We start from the raw sequence: 18,084 nt of genomic DNA on the forward strand, positions 1-18,084 counted from the left end.
TTTTTCAATTATCTTTGTGAAACTATAAAGAAATTGGTATCATGGGTATTATTTGGGATTTTTTATTCTTAAAGTAGATGCAGTAGAGAAATAAAAAATTATTAACTCATTATTTTTAAGAGCGTTAGCTGCTTATTACTTTTAGAAACGACCACTTCTAGGTATCATTTGCTTGTTTGAAAAATTCAGAACTTAATTATAAATTAAGAACTATGCAGTACAAAATACGTAACTGATTTAAGTCAATCCGAAAGTAATCGTAAAAAGTAAACTAGACAAAAACATATCGTACTATGATCACGGAGGACAGAACTTGGAGGGATTTTGAGATATCCAAACTACATAGCCGTTTTCTAAGGCCAAAATCACAGAGAAACCCTCAGGGGTTGTTGCAATTTGCATGTTAAGATTTAGAAGTTGGTAAAGGTGGGTTGTTTGGGGAGACAAATACGTTTGCGGAAAAATTTTGTCTTATGCGGAGAAATTGGTTGGATGCGGGTGATTTTAGATTTTTTTTTGCCGTTTTGCGAGGGTCTCCCGCGCAATGCGAAGAGTTAACAGGTATGCAAGTTAATGCAGTGAAAGAGATTAAAATAAAATTACATGAATAGAGCACACATAATACTTCAGGTTTTTTTTTATCTAATTCATTAATTTAAAAAAACTTGAATAAATATTGTTTCATGTTTAATGATTTCGTACCCATAACAATCGTAGCACTGTTCAGGTTTATTTTGTGGTTGCACCGACCAGAAGGTATGGGAAATGTTACGACATCATACAAAACAACAAGTCGTCAAAAATGCTAATGAATAAAGTATTTTCCAATTGTTATGGTTACGAAAACATTCAACTACATTAAAATTACCTATGTGTGCAACTTTGTATTCAAATAAGTCCAACAACGATAAATATACACAGCTAACTTATCGCTGTGCACTTGTCGATGTGACGTTATACTGTAAATTTTCACGCATATTTTGTGTAGAGAGAGGCGGATCAATCAATTTTTAACATGGAAAAATGCATTTTATAAATTGAAAGGGCATTATTATTATAAAACAATTATTATACCATTAAATCCTATCTCTTATACTTGTTTTGATTCGACATGTGATTATTTTTTAGAGCGTGCATTATTTCTATTCTAGGGTGTTTAATGTAGAAGTTCGATGTGTTTAACATCGGAAAGCCTATCTAAATCCACTTTTAAACAAAGGCATACACTTAACAGATCATTTCGATCTTTGGATATAAATTAAGGGAATGATTAATTAATTAAAACGTGGTACTGCTGCTTTGATAAATCAATAAAAACCTATCTTATTAAGAGAAGTTCATATAATTTCTTACCGGATCACTTCTTCCATATTTATTATAATAAATGATGAGCTCTATGCAAGGCACAACACTTTTTATAATCTACCAGAAGAGTAAAGTTAAATCATCATTTGAATTTTAATTCAAATAAGGGTATGCCCTTGTAATATTGAAATTTGTTTAAGGCCTCCATTCGGGAGAATTATCAAACACGTCACGTGCCTATGAATTCAGGGGACCACACTAAGTATCATACAAAGTAGCATTTACTACACTGTTTCATTTAATACATGTATCACATATATATCATAATAATATAATTTTACATAAATATTTTGCAATAATAGATGCATCGTTTTATGAACGTTTGAATCCGCTGATATTTTCAAGGCCAGCTTTAACAGTGCTGCGAAAAATACTTTATTTCTTAGCATTTTTGACAACTTGTTTTGTGTGATGTCATAGTTAACATTTCCCGTACTTAAGTTTACGTAAGTTACGTACGGTTTACGTAAGTAAACCTTAACAGTCCTTAAAATGTGTATGTATTTAAAAAATGTCAACTGCATTGAAATATAAATTACAAACACGCCCTAAAACGTACTTCTTTCAATCTATAGCATTTAAGATTTAGTATTTTATTCTAAAAATATGTTTGCTAGAAAAATTATTCATTTCTTTTTTTTAAACGGATTGACCATTGATGAACAAAAACATATCTCAATAGATGGAAAAGTGTTTACGCCTTTGTCTATAATCGTTTACATTCTTATTTTGGCACCCGGAAGAAAAACTATTTTATATAGTTTACAATAATCTTATTTTTTCAAAAGCATTTCAAGCCGTCGGTTAGTCGATAAGTCGGAGATTGAAAAATAGGTAGTAAACAGATTTAAGTAAATAATATGTCTTCAACAGTTCTCGCGTCCCATGCCTTTTTTAATCAAATACAGTAAGTTCAAGCACTGTGGAAGGTGTTTTTTTTACGTTCTTTGAATCACTGCAAATTCCCAGAATAATCGTTTCATTCATAACAAAATCATACTCAAAAGCTGACATAGTAACATTTAACATAGCTTACAGGTTTGCTGACGTCACAATAGGAGTTAACCGTCATAGCAAACTCGTACATTTTTTAAAATGACAAATGATTTTTAGAATAATAAAAGGAAATATTTCAAAAAGCTTGAGGATTACGTTACCTCAGGAGCGAGAAAAAAAATCAACTTATAGGAACGAAAAAATACTTATTGTCCATTGTAGCCCCACTATTGTGGTACTATTTTTCACAAATTTTAAAGTAGTTAGACATTATTTGAACTAACGTTTGTCTGTTAAAATGGGGGTTTCTTTTAAGTTTGGAAGATTACATGTAAATGGCTGTTTTACAGGTGAATCTTGTTTAGAAATTGCAAAGCAATTTTCCGTGGTATGAAATGTGCTATCGACCTTTCGGGATACTATGACATAACCGATGGCGCCAGTTTCTGCTTCATGTAATATCATTTTTCTTATAATTTTTATATTATAAATATATGTTGACTTTTTCATGTAAATTACAACTCGGAAAAAACCCAAACGATGTTAATTAGAGCGATGATAACTTACATAACTGAATTATATATTTCCATAGTATTAAACTTTGATTCCAAATAAAAAAAGGTAATTTTGTTGTTCTCTTGTTAACTAGCATTGTAAGTTTTAAATAAACATTATCAGTATATATAAAAATCATTTTTAATTTTTTATGAATTTTATTATTAAAAATTTATTAAGTTCCTCATATACAGCTTGTAGCTCAAATACATTAAGTGGGTAATTGGTTAGAAGATGCAGGCCAATCACTACTAAAACACTGCTGATCTTTAAAATTATGCAATGTACTAGGTTGCTCCATGTCAGCTTTACCGCTAAAGACGTTAGTGGTTTACAAAGAAAGTCTCCTGTTCTGCAAAGTTCTACATTTTTAGCCTTTGGACAATTGTGACAAAATTACAATATTTAAAATGGAGTAACTTAATTAGGAGTATTTTGTAATACGTTTATAAACACTGTATAACAATTAAATCTAAGTAGATTTTCACTAATTTCTTACGTCACATCAAAAGCTTTACATTTGTACGTTGCTTTAACTTCATAATGCAACTATTTAACGTACGTTGAAATATCCGCTCTCAAAACACTTGAACAATAGCTGTGAGTAGTATAGCTCTTTTATCAAACCTTGACAGGAACACTTTAACTCGGGCAAGCTCTTGGGTCTAATGAAAGAGGTATCCTACACAAAACTATTGGATACTGCTACATTAACGCAACAGTAAATTGTGCAAATATCCATATTACACTTTGAGGGTGATTATCTTAAAGATAATTTTCATAAAAAAATTTATATAGTTTACAACAATGACACCAAATCTAAATCCCTGAATTCGTTTAAATGTAAGGAAAATTATTTCAAATCATTATGAAATCATCCAATCTTTTTTCTCTTAAAAGCATAGTATTGAAATATGTTGACAGACAATTCATCATCAGTGAAAATAGTAAAACAATAATAAATTTTGACCTTATAATTTTTTCCACTTTCTGTGCGAAAACATTATGAATTTTATGAGGTCCATTTAGTGAAGTAAGTGTCCTTAATTATCTAGACGTTTTTAAAGTGCCTTATGAATACTGGTTTCAAGTGAAATGATGTCCAGTCGATTTATTAAGGGCTACTATCCCTTTTTCGTAATATTAGAAACAGCATTTTATCCCTAATGATTTAAAATTAAAACTATTAAATGAACCTTAAATACCTGAAATAAAGGCTAGAGCATACACTTAACTTTCTCATACTTTATTTGATGTCATTTAACAAATATTTTTAACATACAATGGTGATAATACATATGATGTGATATATTCTCATACTTATTTGATGGCATTGAACAAATATTTTTAACATGCATTGATGATAATACATATGATGCGATATATCGAGCTCAGCCGGAAAGAACTCGAAGTTGCAGTTTGTTTTCTCCGAAATAATAATAATAAAATGTGCGTTCTCATCGTATGGTCTGTGACAGATACCGAGTTCAAAGGAATGATGTATATACCTTATTATAGATTTCAACTTCCTTAATTTGTTAAATTTATTTCATGTATTTATTAATTAAAAAAAATATCATAATAATAATTAAAGGGTTAAAATATGCCGATTTTTCTTTTTTGCTGTTTAGCATCAATGTTAAACTATCGCTGCTATCACCCCAATATTTGTTCACAGATAAATATTTCCCGTTCCTCGATATGATGCGCCTAATATACGTTTGGATGTATTCTTAATCTGATCACAAAAATCTGGTAACCATTTAAAATTTCAAGATATCAAAAATCTAAAGTCTTTGATATTTGACGTTATGGGACTGTCTGTTAATCTGAGTAGATAAGTCGATTAACGTACAGTCGACGGACTGTGGTCTTTGACAAACAGAGCATTCATTTTGTTTTATAGAGTTTTAAATATTGAAAAATTCATTTGGTGAAATTAATTTTTAAAGCGCTAAGCATAGCTCAGCGCTTTATTGTCGTTAGACTTCTATTTCCGGTGCAAGGAATAACTGCCCTCTATGAGCAGAAATATACATCATTTAAACTGGTAAGAGGTATAGGGAACCAGTTATCTGGGTGACGGAAATGGCCGAGTAGATACGATTGGTTTGCGGGGCTTACGTACATCATCACGGGATGCTACGCAGTGATGAATAAATATAGTGCGTATTCAGAAGCTAAAATATAGAAAAATAAAATCGATTCTTTGCAAGAAAATGTCAAAAACTGTGATAAATAACTGTTCAAAAGGTATAGTTTGTGATTTTAACATATCTTTTTTCAGGCAAGTATCCATATACAAGTCGTGTTCAGCTTTAATACACATCATCTTAAGAAAGTAACATATATTTAAAGAAATCTGGCCTTCGATACTTTAAACTGATATTCATTAAACATAAACCAAAATTTCAATAAGGCTCATTTCCGCCTACGCTTGCACACAGTAAATTTTCTTAAAACCAAGCTAGGTTAGCGCTTTTCAGTACTTTCAGTACTTTGATATTACATATATCTTAATCATTCTATTGAATATTGTATAACAAGGCATTAAACTAACTGGAAGTGAAGGTGATTAAATGTCAAACAGCTATATATCGCATCATAAGCGATTATTTCATTGCATGTAAGTGATTTTGACGTAATTTTGAGAACTTAATGTTCGTAACAATCATTCCCGTAAGGTGCGAGATATATTTGCGCAAATAGAATTAAGTCTATCGTCCTTAATTCAAATGTCTTCATGGTTTGTCATTTTTAATACTAAAACAGTTGTCGAATCAAATGCAAGACATAGAGAAAACAATTTTTTGACATAGGAAATCTTTATTTGTTTGATTGAATCCCATTCACGAAATGAATAAAAACAAACATATTCGACACAAAATATAACAATTGAAACACTAAAACATAAACGTTTTTGCTGGGTCCATAATAAACATCTCCTTTAATTTTGTAACACTACAAAGATAAATTATAATAAATTCAAAACGTTTTATTCTGAGAAATGTAAAACTAGATAATTATTACGCTTTAATGTTAAGACCATTTTTTTATATTAAGGAATTTATATATAGGTCATTATCCCCGACTTTGCTATACACATGTAAAGTCAATTTTGTATATGCCCCTAATATAAGTGGGGTTTTCTATACAAAACAGTTTTGATTTTTTCTTTAATATAACATTTTTAAAACATTGAAATATAGTGTTTATATTCATTACATTAGTTAACCTCTTTGTCATCTCTAGCATGTTTTCTTTGACAGAAAATCACGAATTCAAACAAAATGCACTGACTGATAATTTGGTAGAAGTGGTTCAAGTTTTGCAAAACGATAACAAGTGTGTTCTTTTTTCTACGTTTAGTTACTGTGGATGAGCTCCTAAATGGGTTTCGTGTTCAGCAACTTCAGCTTTCGACAACCATGATGAATGCCAGTTATCATTCGAGACTTCCCGAAAAACTCGCGGCAGCTGAAGCACGGGAAGCTGATGAAAGGGGAGCAAAAGGTACAAATTGTCAATGCCTTGGAATGTTTTTAATTACTCCTTCCTCCTTGAAAATTGATATAGTTTACAATAATGACACCAAATCTTAATCCCTGAATTCGTTTTAATGTAAGGAAAATTATTTCAAATCATTATGAAATCATGAATTCTTTTTTTCTTAAAAGCATAGTTTTGAAATATGTTGACAGACAATCCATCATCAGTGAAAATAGTAAAACAATATTAAATTTTGACCTTATAATTTTTTCCACTTTCTGTACGAAAACATAATGAATTTAATGAGGTCCATTTAGTCAAGTAAGGGTCCTTAATTTTCTAGACGTTTTTTAAAGTGCCTTATAAATGCTGGTTTCAAGTGTAATGATTAATGATATCCTGTCGATTTATTAAGGGCTACTATCCATTTTACCTAATATTAGAAACAGCATTTTATCCCTAATTATTTAAAATTGAAATTATTAAATGAACCTTAAATACCTGAAATAAAAGCTAGAGCATACACTTAACTTTCTCATATTTTATTTGATGGCATTTAACAAATAGTTTTAACACACAATTATGATAATACAATAATATGATGTGATATATCGAGCTCTGCCGGAAAGAACTCGAAGTTGCAGTTTGTTTTTCTCCGAAATAATAAAATGTGCGTTCTCATCGTATGGTCTGTGACAGATACCGAGTTCAAAGGAATGATGTATATACCTTATTATAGATTTCAACTTCCTTAATTTGTTAAATTTATTTTCATGTATTCATTAATTAAAAAATAATTAATAATAAATAAAAGCTTAAAATATGCTGAATTTTCTTTTTCGCTGTTTAGATATAGCCTCAATGTTGAACTATCGCTGCTAAAACCCCAATATTTGTTCACAAATAAATATTTCCCGTTCCTCAGTATGATGCACCTAATATACGTTTGGATGTATTCTTAATCTGATCACAAAAATCTGGTAACCATTAAAAATTTCAAGATATCAAAAATCTAAAGTCTTTGATATTTGACGTTATGGGACTGTCTGTTAATCTGAGTAGATAAGTCGATTAACGTACAGTCGACGGACTGTGGTCTTTGACAAACAGAGCATTCATTTTGTTTTATAGAGTTTTAAATATTGAAAAATTTATTTGGTGAAATTAAATTTATTACATATATCTTAATCATTCTATTGAATATTGTATAACAAGGCATTAAACTAACTGGAAGTGAATGTGATTAAATTGTGTACAATCCTATTTTTTGAAAAATAAATAGTGATATTCTCTGTTTCTTGACATGTTAATATCTTGCTGTCGGGCCTGCTGACGTCTGTAAATAAATTAAGGTTCTATGAGAAAATGGGTATGGTTTCAACTGAAAATCAAAGTACTGAAGTACTGAAAGTCGGGCTCTTTTGGTGTGTCTTTATGCATATTGTGTACTAAAGACTGAAAATCTCTCTCTCTCTCTCTCTCTCTCTCTCTCTCTCTCTCTCTCTCTCTCTCTCTCTCTCATGCTTTTAATTTCGGCGAAGCATCAGAGAGCGACCAAATTTGTAAGCGGCTATAAACAAAAAATATGTCCGTCTAGTAAAAGCAAAAAAGTTCAACAGTTGCTGCCTTGAATTTTCCAACAAGCATTATATATTCAATTCCCGTTTCTTCATCGCGCAGCAAAGTAGTTCATGGAAATTCATGCGCATTGTATGTGTCCAAAATGCATAGTTATGTTTTAAAAACACGTTATTAATAAGAAAACTAAAAAAGATAGACAATTCTTACAAATTAAAAAAAGAAACAAACTGCCAACACTTTTGACAAAACGTGGCTCTTTGTGTAACTATTTGATATAGCGGAAGCTTTACCTTGACGCTGTTTGGTTTTTTGTTTATTTGTGCTATTTATAGTAACATTGGCGATTTGCCTGCCTATAGCCAGGAGTCTGCTTTCAGCAGAGCCCGGCTAAAAATTGTCTTTATACAAATAAAGGTTTAGAATAAAATGTGAATTTCTTAGCGGTTACTATTTTTTTTCTCGTAGGTTAGTTAAAAATTAGGCGGAATTATTTTATGATTTGAATGAGAAGTAAATGCAAGTAATTCAATTTTAACGAACTTTAAATAAGATGATAAACAACAAGATTTATCAACTTGCTAAAATATAAATATATATATATATATATATATATATATATATATATATATATATATATATATATATATATATATATATATATATATATATATATATATAAGTGAGCTTTTTAAGTTTTGAATTGTTTACATTTAAAATTAAAACAAACAAAAATATGTTCCTTTTTATATGCGAAACTTTGTTAGAAATTCATAGCATACGCTTTAAAAAATTCATTTGAAGTATCATTAATTATATAAATTTGGGTTTTTGTGCCGTTAGGGAAGTTGGCAAAATTGTATCTTCAAATCATTTATATAATTTCCTGCAATGGCAATTAATTCTGTACAGAGGATTTCAATCATGAATATTATATTTTTATTTCACAGATACAAGTAGTATATATAAAGAGAATTACTTCCACGTTCACAGACTCAATTTGAAAGCCAGGCAATGCATGGTCTGAAGGGAATGCTGTCTGTCCTGATATTCCTGGGACTGTGTATTCCGGTTGATTTGCAATTAGTCAATACAAGTCTAGCTTCACGTGAGTGTTTGCTATTTAGTTTTCCTTTAGGGCCGAGTAATTCGTCTTGTCCGTTCTTTTTTCTACTTTGTTAATTCTAGATGTAAATAAGACGGTTTATTAAATGCTTTGTGATGAATTGCGTTAGTTTTTTTTTTATCTATGTTTGTATTCTGATAACGAATTGTCATTGACGTCTTTTAAATTATAAAAAAATGAGTAATAAGGAATCATTTTTTTAATATTATGAGGTGATAATTTCGGTCGGGGCGTGATCAATTCTATCATAAAGTCCTTCGGGTCTTTTTGGATTTGATCACGCCCCGACCACAATTATCACCTCATAGTACTCAAAGAATGATTCCTTATTTCTGAATTAAAGTTACCAATTGTGCAATCCTCCTCAAAGATATTTAGAAATTTATCATTTTTTGTGACATTATTTTTTTTTCAATCAGATCCTGGTCAACTATTTTTTAATAGTATTACTGTAGATGTCCAAAACTAGTATAATAGAAAGACAGAGCGCCGTTCACATAAAAGCCAGCTACAAAAAGTTGGGCAAATAAAAATATACCATTCAGAACAGAGAGAATAAAACCCACAAGTGTACAATGTTGATAAGACGAAAGGAAAACTTCAGATATCATAATCCTTTTAACAAATGTTCATTTTCCTATCTTCAAACCAAAACACAAGTTAGTTCTTGCCTTAATGATTTCTTACATATATTAGTTATTACAAAAGGTTACCGTTTGTATACTAGTAAAAATTCATCAGAAAGGAGAAAAAAGTTGCCTGGATTTTAACGGTTTAAATGCAAATTTTGTAAGTTATAATTGACTTCATTTGAAGAATATTTTTTTTTTAAATTACAAACGTTTTATATGCGATGCGTGAATAACAAAGGGTAACAGATTAATTGATTGTATACTAGTCCCCAACAAGTTCCCAAGACGCGATCGAGGCCGTCTATATCAACAACACGATACGCCATAAAACCACTTCCAGACCCATATATAAAAAGGGTTAGCACGTGTTCACGGTTTTGTCTGTAAGGTTTCGATCAAGTCAAAATATTTTTTACACAATTTGAACCAATATAGTTTACAATTTTATTTTTCTTTATAAGGACGGCGGGCCCAATTCTTCTTTCATAGTGGTTTTTATTAAAATTTTATATGAGTTAGAGTTAAGAAATATCTATTAAAATCAATCAAAAATAACATTAAAATTGAATTATATTTTTTGGATTTTTAGTAGGTACCATTTTAAAAAAAATGTTTGTATTACCTTTTCTTTTTTCAATTGAATATAATGGGAAAAAGAGTTTTTGTGAGAGAAATATAATTTTTTAAAATTAAATGCAATAGATTTTCTATTCTGATTGAAAAAGGACACTTATGCAATGATTTTTAATTAATATCATTTTAAAAAAATGACCCTGTCATCGACTTCGTTTTTTTTCGGGGGCACATGCCAAAGTGCGTTTTGTCTTTATTTTTCTTCAATTTTCGTTAGAAGTATTGCGTAAACTCTAAGAAAAAAAATATATGTGCATTATAACGATGTTGTTTTATGAAACAAACAATTATAAGAGTGTGCTAATCATTAGTGAATGATAAAATACCTCAAGTTTTAAGCACATAGGCAATTTGTCTCTTTTTCAATACGAGTTTTAAAGGGGTCAAAATGTAAATGATTTGTTCATTGGCTCAAACTTTATTACATGTAACTAAATTTTGTAGATGGTTATGTATTTTTTGAGCTTATGTAAGACTCACTACAGTACTCGACATCCCCTAAAGAATTTTGTGCATGCTAAATAATGTTGAAAAACGTATTTTAGCATGGTAAATCAAGCAAGGTCGGCCACTACTTGCTCTAAATAAATTGGGTTTTAATGACGTCGAACAGCTATATATTTGCATCATAAGCGATTGTTTTCATTGCATGTTAGTGATTGTGACGTAATTTTGAGAACTTAATGTTCTTAACGATCACTGCCGTTAGGTGCGCGATATATTTGCGCAGACAGAATTAGGTCTATCGTCCTTAATTCAAATGTCTTCATAGTTTGTCATTCTTAATACTAAAACAACTGTTGAATTAAATGCAAGCCTTAGAGAAAACAATTTTTGACATAAGAAATCTTTATTCGTTTGATTGAATCCCATTCACGTAATGAATAAAAACAAACGTATTCGACACAAAATATAACAATTGAAACACTAAGACATAAACGTTTTTGCTGGGTCCATAATAAACGTCTACTTTAATTTTAGAACACTACAAAGATAAATTATAATAAATTCAAAACGTTTTATTCTGAGAAATGTAAAACTAGATAATTATTACGCTTTTATGTTTAAGGCCATTTTTTTATATTAAGGAATTTATATATAGATCATTATCCCCGACTTTGCTATACACATGTAAAGACAATTTTGTATATGCCCCTAAGTGGGTTTTTCTATACAAACCAGTGTTGACTTTTTGTTTAATATAACAGTTTTAAAACATTGAAATATAGTGTTTAAATTCATTACATTAGTTAACCTCTTTGTCATCTCAAGCATGTTTTCTTTGACAGAAAATCACGAATTCAAACACAATGCACTGACTGATAATTTGGTAGAAGTGGTTCATGTCTTTGCAAAACGATAACAAGTGTGTTCTTTTTTCTACGTATAGTTACTGTGGATGAGCTCCTAAATGGGTTTCGTGTCCAGCAACTTCAGCTTTCGACAACCATGATGAATGCCAGTTATCATTCGAGACTTCCCGAAAAACTCGCGGCAGCTGAAGCACGGGAAGCTGATGAAAGGGGGGCAAAAGGTACAAATTATCAATGCCTTGGAATGTTTTTAATTACTCCTTCCTCATTGCAAAGTGTAGGTCGACGACAAACTGCATTACGTTATTCTTTCTATATGTGCATAAAAAAAGATCGTATGTTTTTGTTTAAGCGACTAGGGCATATTATGAAGCCCAAACGCCGTTCATTGCTACCACGTCCCGTTACAACCTTGGATACATAGGGCGTGGCTACGACTTGTTCAAGGGAAATCCCCTCAGCGATGATGGCGTTGTTGATCAAGGTTTTCGTCTCCCAATAATGGACTTGCCCTACACTTACAAATTCACGGCGGACGGAAATTATAGAATCCCAGACAACGTAGACGTGATCTCTGAATCCAGGTATATAGTGCTTGATAGAGATAAATGGTTGAGTGTGCAATTAATAGTAATTAGTATTTCCTGAATGTAACAAACATAATCATTATTAATAAACAGACCGTTAGGGAAAAAATCATTTTTGAAACACGTATGCATTTATGTAACCCTATAAAAAGGATGTCTACAAAGCATATAATATGAATTTAAATGAACAATATTTTTCTTTGTTAGGACCTACAGGCAATGTGGATTCTGCAAATCGTTATGATAAGATATTATGTTAACTGACAAAAAAATTTAGATGGTGTTTATACACAAATACGTAAATGTTTTACAAGATGTCATGGCAAGATATATGTGTGAACATCATGAAATGTATTTTTTTCTATAAATATATGTATAAACGTATATGTTGGTGAATGATAATGAATTTGTTTAAATTACAGTGCAAAATTTGGATCCTCTCTTCACACGGTTCAATCAGAGTCTGATTATAAGAGCATGTTAAGTGTGGATGCATCGGTACGCTCTTTTCTCCTATCAAACACTTCACATTAAACAGTTATAGTCTGTTAATGAGGTCAATACATGAACTGATAAGAGTATATCGACCGAGGATAAAATCAAAGGTTGATGTACTTTCATCAGGAAAATGAATCTATGTACCGACTGACATCATTGATTGTTTAGTATAATAAAACAAAACTAATACTATTCAAGAGTAAAATAGTAATAAAAGAATTTGATTCATTATGTATATGAATAGGCGTTCTTTGATGTTGTGACGTCATAATGGTGGATATAGCAATGCCTGCATTGAATCATGACAATCTATTTTTAGCATAGTAAAGTTTATAATTTGTCTATTCCTGGTTTATAAAGTGTAACTGAATTTACAGCACGACCACATGCCAGCAGTCATATAATCATATGTTTAAAAAAAAAAGGATATTATAATAGTTAACTCTGCGTGTTTCTCCTCTTATTATATCTATTTATTTCATTTTTTAAAATCTTTTTTTTTTTTACATAATCACTGATTATAATAGTAAATCAATTGCCAAAAAAATCTAAGATAGCATTTTAAATCGTATAATTTTCAAAATATCTTTATAATCGCTTAAAATGGGGCATTAACACGATCTTTTTGAATTTTACTTTTCATTTTTTATTGTTCACAATGCTTTACATAAGTATTTCCCAATATTCATCTAACATAATAACGTCGGTTGTCAAGTTACAAGCTAGATACAAAGATCACCTTCCCTTCTTTGTAATGTAAACAAAGCTCGTGTCGTGTGTTTGTTAGAATAAATTTATTTACTTGTTTATTTTCTATCTGCAGATTTTCATGAACATGATTTAACATTTTAGTTATTTAACATTTTATTTTAAATTGATGTATTTTTTGTTCAAGAAGCAATGTATAACCAAAATGATGGCACATGTTTTTGCAAAAACAAATTGTCAGTTCTGTATCTCACTTCTTTTAGCTACACTAATGACGTTAATTAAAATTTTGACTGACCACTAAGAAAAGCTTGATAATTAAAGCATCAAAGTAACTTTTGAAAATCGTCACTATGCCGTTTCATTACTATATACCCTTCTTCAGTACGTAAAAACTCGATTCCAAATTATATTTTTTGCTAAATATTTGATATAAATGACGTCTTAGAAAACGTACTGGCTCTTAAGAGTTATTTATATTGATGAAATATTTGATGCACAGTAGTCTTTTATTTTTTTGTAACAAAAAATAATTTATTAATTCTTTCTCCAGTATCATATTTTTATAATTCAGTTTTTTTAATGTATTATTAGTTTATAAACTGTTAACCTAACTTTTACCACAGGTCAATGGTCATGGGAGTGGCTGGGGAGTCAGTGCTAGCTTTAGCGCAAGCGCATCATATCAGAAGAATACGCGGGAAATTCAAAAAGGGGAAACAACTACACTGAGTGTTGTCAGTCGTGCTGTCGTATACAGGGCGAGGATGTCGGAAACTTCAAAGTCGTCAAAGGTAACTTATGCTAGTATGATTTGATCATTTAAATTATATTTAAGCGTTCATGTTGAAACACGAACAAATGACTGAATACTATTTTTTTTTTTAAATTAAAAGAAAACAAATCGGTCAAAGGTCTCGTGACTCATTTACATGTACATCAAATAAAACCATATTATTGCATTTATGAAAATATCAAAAATTAATCTATTTAAGTAATGATGTTATATCAGGTATACGAGTGAGAGAGATATGTTGTTAATATTTTAGGTAAATGATTACTTTGAAAAGGCAGTTACGCTGCTGCCTATGGATGATTGCGAATCGGGTCCTCTGCAAGAAATGTACATAAGTCTTATCCGGGAATTTGGCACACATTATACGACTGAAGTTGTTATGGGTGCAAAGGCAGTGCAACAACTAACATTCTTAAAATCGGACTTATCAAAACTTGAATCCGAGGGAATCAGCGCAAAGGTTAACAAACAATTTTTTTGGCTTGAACAAGACTGTTATGATAAAAGTTGAAAACAAAACTATTTCTAATTTGTTTTGAATGTAAATTATACATTCGTGATTAAGATGTATAAAATTAATTATTACAATATGCAACAATTCTGATGTTTGTTTACATTTATCTTTGATTTAAAATTGTACTATTATTAATGTGTAATTATAATTTTATCATTTTAAAAACACATAATTAACCATCTTTAAGGTAGCTGCAGAGGCGTCCTTCAGTGGGTTTGGTGCGTCGGGTGGTGGTGGATTTAGTGTCGGGGCAAAATCAAAAGAAGAAGCAATAAACCAAGTAAAAAACACAAACAAAGAGCAATATGAATACTACATAGGTGGAAATCCCCCATCTGGAAAATTCTCTTCCGGAAATACCGAGAGTTTACGAGAATGGGCGAGATCTGCTGACGAGAAGCCTGTTCCTATCCAGTACAAGATGTCGTCAATAGAAAGTTTATTGAAGCCTGGGTATTTCAAACACCTAACATACGGTACATTGTATTAGATCTATTTTACATCTGCATGTTGTTTCTTCGTACACAAGTGTCAGTGAAGATGCATTGTAACGTTATATTCCAAATTCTCAACCACATCTTGTTCTTTAAATTTTCTTTTTTTAATTCATTAATTAAATCATTATGCATCTTTTTCTAATTATATTTAGTACTAGTATATATACACTGAGATTACGAACTTACAAAGGCAAGGAGCAAGAAAAACACAGATGATTAAAGTTAGAAAAATTTGATGATAAGCACTGACACTTTGGAGAATTATTCTTTTGTGTTATTTTGTAGGTTTATTTGAAAGACGTCGCTGCTTAAGATCGGCATTATACGCGTACTGCAAACAAACATCTTCTCCGGCATTATGTAGTCCGCCCGATGAAGCTTCCTTCAGCTCACGGCGTAAACGTCAAACAGACAATTTGCCAGTCGATGGAATCAAGTCAGATAAAAACCTAATAATCTATGTGTTCACTCTTTTATGTTTATTGCTTCTGCATCTATATTTCCTGTTTTCTCTAACAAAAATATAGTTTATTGTCCTAGTTTTATAAATCATTTAAGTTTATACTTTTGTAAGTTTTATTTAATTAATGGCAAGTTTTGTTTCATTGACAAAGGTTTGGGGATTTTATAAGCTTGAGTAATGTTCAATCAAACCAATACCTATCGTTGTCCGACTCAACTGGCTATATGCAAGGGATTGTCACAAAACCTCTTGTACCAGGTAGCATAAGTATATACTTTCAGAGTCAGCAATAATTGTTAATGGCTTATTTTTTATCAAATAACCTGACCTTTTTGAGCTATATTACAAGAACCTCAATCAAGACAATGCATAAAGTTATCATATCATGATATCAAAGTCATCATCTATAAGTAGGTTATATAATTAGGTTATGTAATGTTATCTATAATTGGACCTGATGTCAACATCATTAAAATGGAATATACATTTTCCATTGATTGCAGTTAATGTTATATCTGACAGAAAGCGGCGACCACGTCAAACTTGTTTTAAGAGCATACATGTTACTACTGTAATTATGTTTACATCGGCAATAAAGGTACAGAATTCTTCGAATTTCAGTCAACACATTTTCGGATTACGGCGGTCTTTTCCAAATTAAGTCCAATGACGATGACACTACCACTGTAGGGACCCCGCTAACCTATGGACAAGTCTTCAAACTTGTAACTGTGGAGGTATGTGATGTCTTGATTACTTATGTGATAAGTGTTATAAACTATATAACTGCTCCCATTTGAACATGCACGTGCATCACATTTAAAGCCAACATGTTCTGCTTAAATAGAAAAAGATTAATCTTTTGATCAGTAATTTCAATCTATTATATATTTCATGCAAGTTAATAAGTTTATTTGATGAATTGTTTGGTTGTAAACTTTTATCATAATCATACATCTACTTTTTTTTAATTTTGCTTTTGTCTTTTATTAACATATTGTTTGTTAATTAAAAAAATATATAAACGAGTTCCACCGAATTGATCACAATTAATACAGATTGTATACATTACATAAAAAAATCTTTGAATATTATAAAATTTTCATATAAGACTGAATATCTGTCTAATTAGATATATCGTATCACGTAAAATTGTTTAACCATGGTATTTTATTCTGTAAATATATGATTTATTCATCTTGTAGGGTGAAAATTTATTAACGGGAAACACTTTTATTGATGACGTAAATGATGCTCCTATTAATAAATTACAAGATGTGTTTTCCGGCAAAGATAGCCAAAAGTGGGTCAACATATATGTTTTTCCATAATTGTAAACGAATTATTCTTTATACTAATCATTTATATTCTAAAATGAAATTTTGTTATATTTTAGCTTTTTCAATGTTAGATTACAGTACCATGAATGACAAATCATATCCACGTATTTTTCACTACAAATGTAATTACCTTTGTTAAGATATTCTCAATGTTCGAAATTTTTTAACAAGATAAATTTCAACTCTTGATTTACCTTTGTAGATATTCCTCATCAAGCGATTTGTCAAGTTTGTCGATTTTCTTGAGGTCATACAAAAGTAAGATAACATTATTATTTAAAATAATTCTTTAACAGAAATATTCTTGATAATAATATTGCATTTCATGCATTTCAAGCAACACTTAAATTTTAAATTCGGACAGTATTTCGTAAATATCACCCCTAGAACATATCTATCATGTACATTGTATATATTATAAGACCAGCTATGTTAATTAATTAAGGAATAAGGAAATATTGTTTGAATATTACAGTATGAGGTGATAGTTTTGGTCAGAACGTTGTCAAATTCAATAAAGCCGAAAGGGCTTTATGCTAAATTTGACCACGCTCCGACCAAAAATATCACCACATAGTAATATTTAAAAAATGATTCCTTAATACTTACTTTTAAATTATTTCCGGTTTGTACACTTTAAAACGACATTTTACAACCAATTTTCATTCCTGTAGCACATGCTAGGTATTATTACGCGGCGCAGCCAATACGGTTTTTATGTTATGCAGTAGGACACGCCAATATTGTGTCCCTCATCTTTTAAGAAATCATTAAGCTATAGGCTTCAAAAGTGACTCGTGATGCTACCACAGACAAAGACTGGTGACAGTAAATATTTGAAGATATAATCATTCTATCACATAAACGTCCTATATTAATATTTCTCGCATAGTTCCATTCTAATGACTGTAAACTAGCAATCCCAACTCAAAATTTTTCCGTCCTGCGGTACATATGCAGTAGATAGGCCATTTGAATGTACATTTTTGTTTTG

General features: G+C 30.6%; 1 protein-coding gene across 2 annotated transcripts in view; it reads left to right on the forward strand.

Moving 5' to 3' along the window:
- Positions 1–18,084, forward strand: part of LOC105332989 (uncharacterized) — a 62,591-nt gene that overhangs the window by 38,072 nt on the left and 6,435 nt on the right. The window contains exons 1-13 of one of the 2 annotated variants that reach the window (XM_034471392.2): positions 6,298–6,429; positions 8,934–9,091; positions 11,765–11,908; positions 12,040–12,271; positions 12,697–12,772; positions 14,107–14,274; positions 14,530–14,736; positions 14,978–15,266; positions 15,573–15,723; positions 15,902–16,008; positions 16,372–16,487; positions 16,956–17,053; positions 17,293–17,348. In XM_034471392.2, the coding sequence (XP_034327283.2) occupies positions 8,998–9,091; positions 11,765–11,908; positions 12,040–12,271; positions 12,697–12,772; positions 14,107–14,274; positions 14,530–14,736; positions 14,978–15,266; positions 15,573–15,723; positions 15,902–16,008; positions 16,372–16,487; positions 16,956–17,053; positions 17,293–17,348 (1,738 nt within the window). In that variant the 5' untranslated portion in view covers positions 6,298–6,429; positions 8,934–8,997. Of the gene's footprint in view, positions 1–6,285; positions 6,430–8,933; positions 9,092–11,764; positions 11,909–12,039; positions 12,272–12,696; positions 12,773–14,106; positions 14,275–14,529; positions 14,737–14,977; positions 15,267–15,572; positions 15,724–15,901; positions 16,009–16,371; positions 16,488–16,955; positions 17,054–17,292; positions 17,349–18,084 lie in introns of those variants that run through there. The other variant, XM_066068886.1, reaches the window with a different exon arrangement.

The sequence above is a fragment of the Magallana gigas genome, chromosome 8, assembly GCF_963853765.1.
Source record: "Magallana gigas chromosome 8, xbMagGiga1.1, whole genome shotgun sequence".
NCBI lineage: Eukaryota > Metazoa > Mollusca > Bivalvia > Ostreida > Ostreidae > Magallana > Magallana gigas.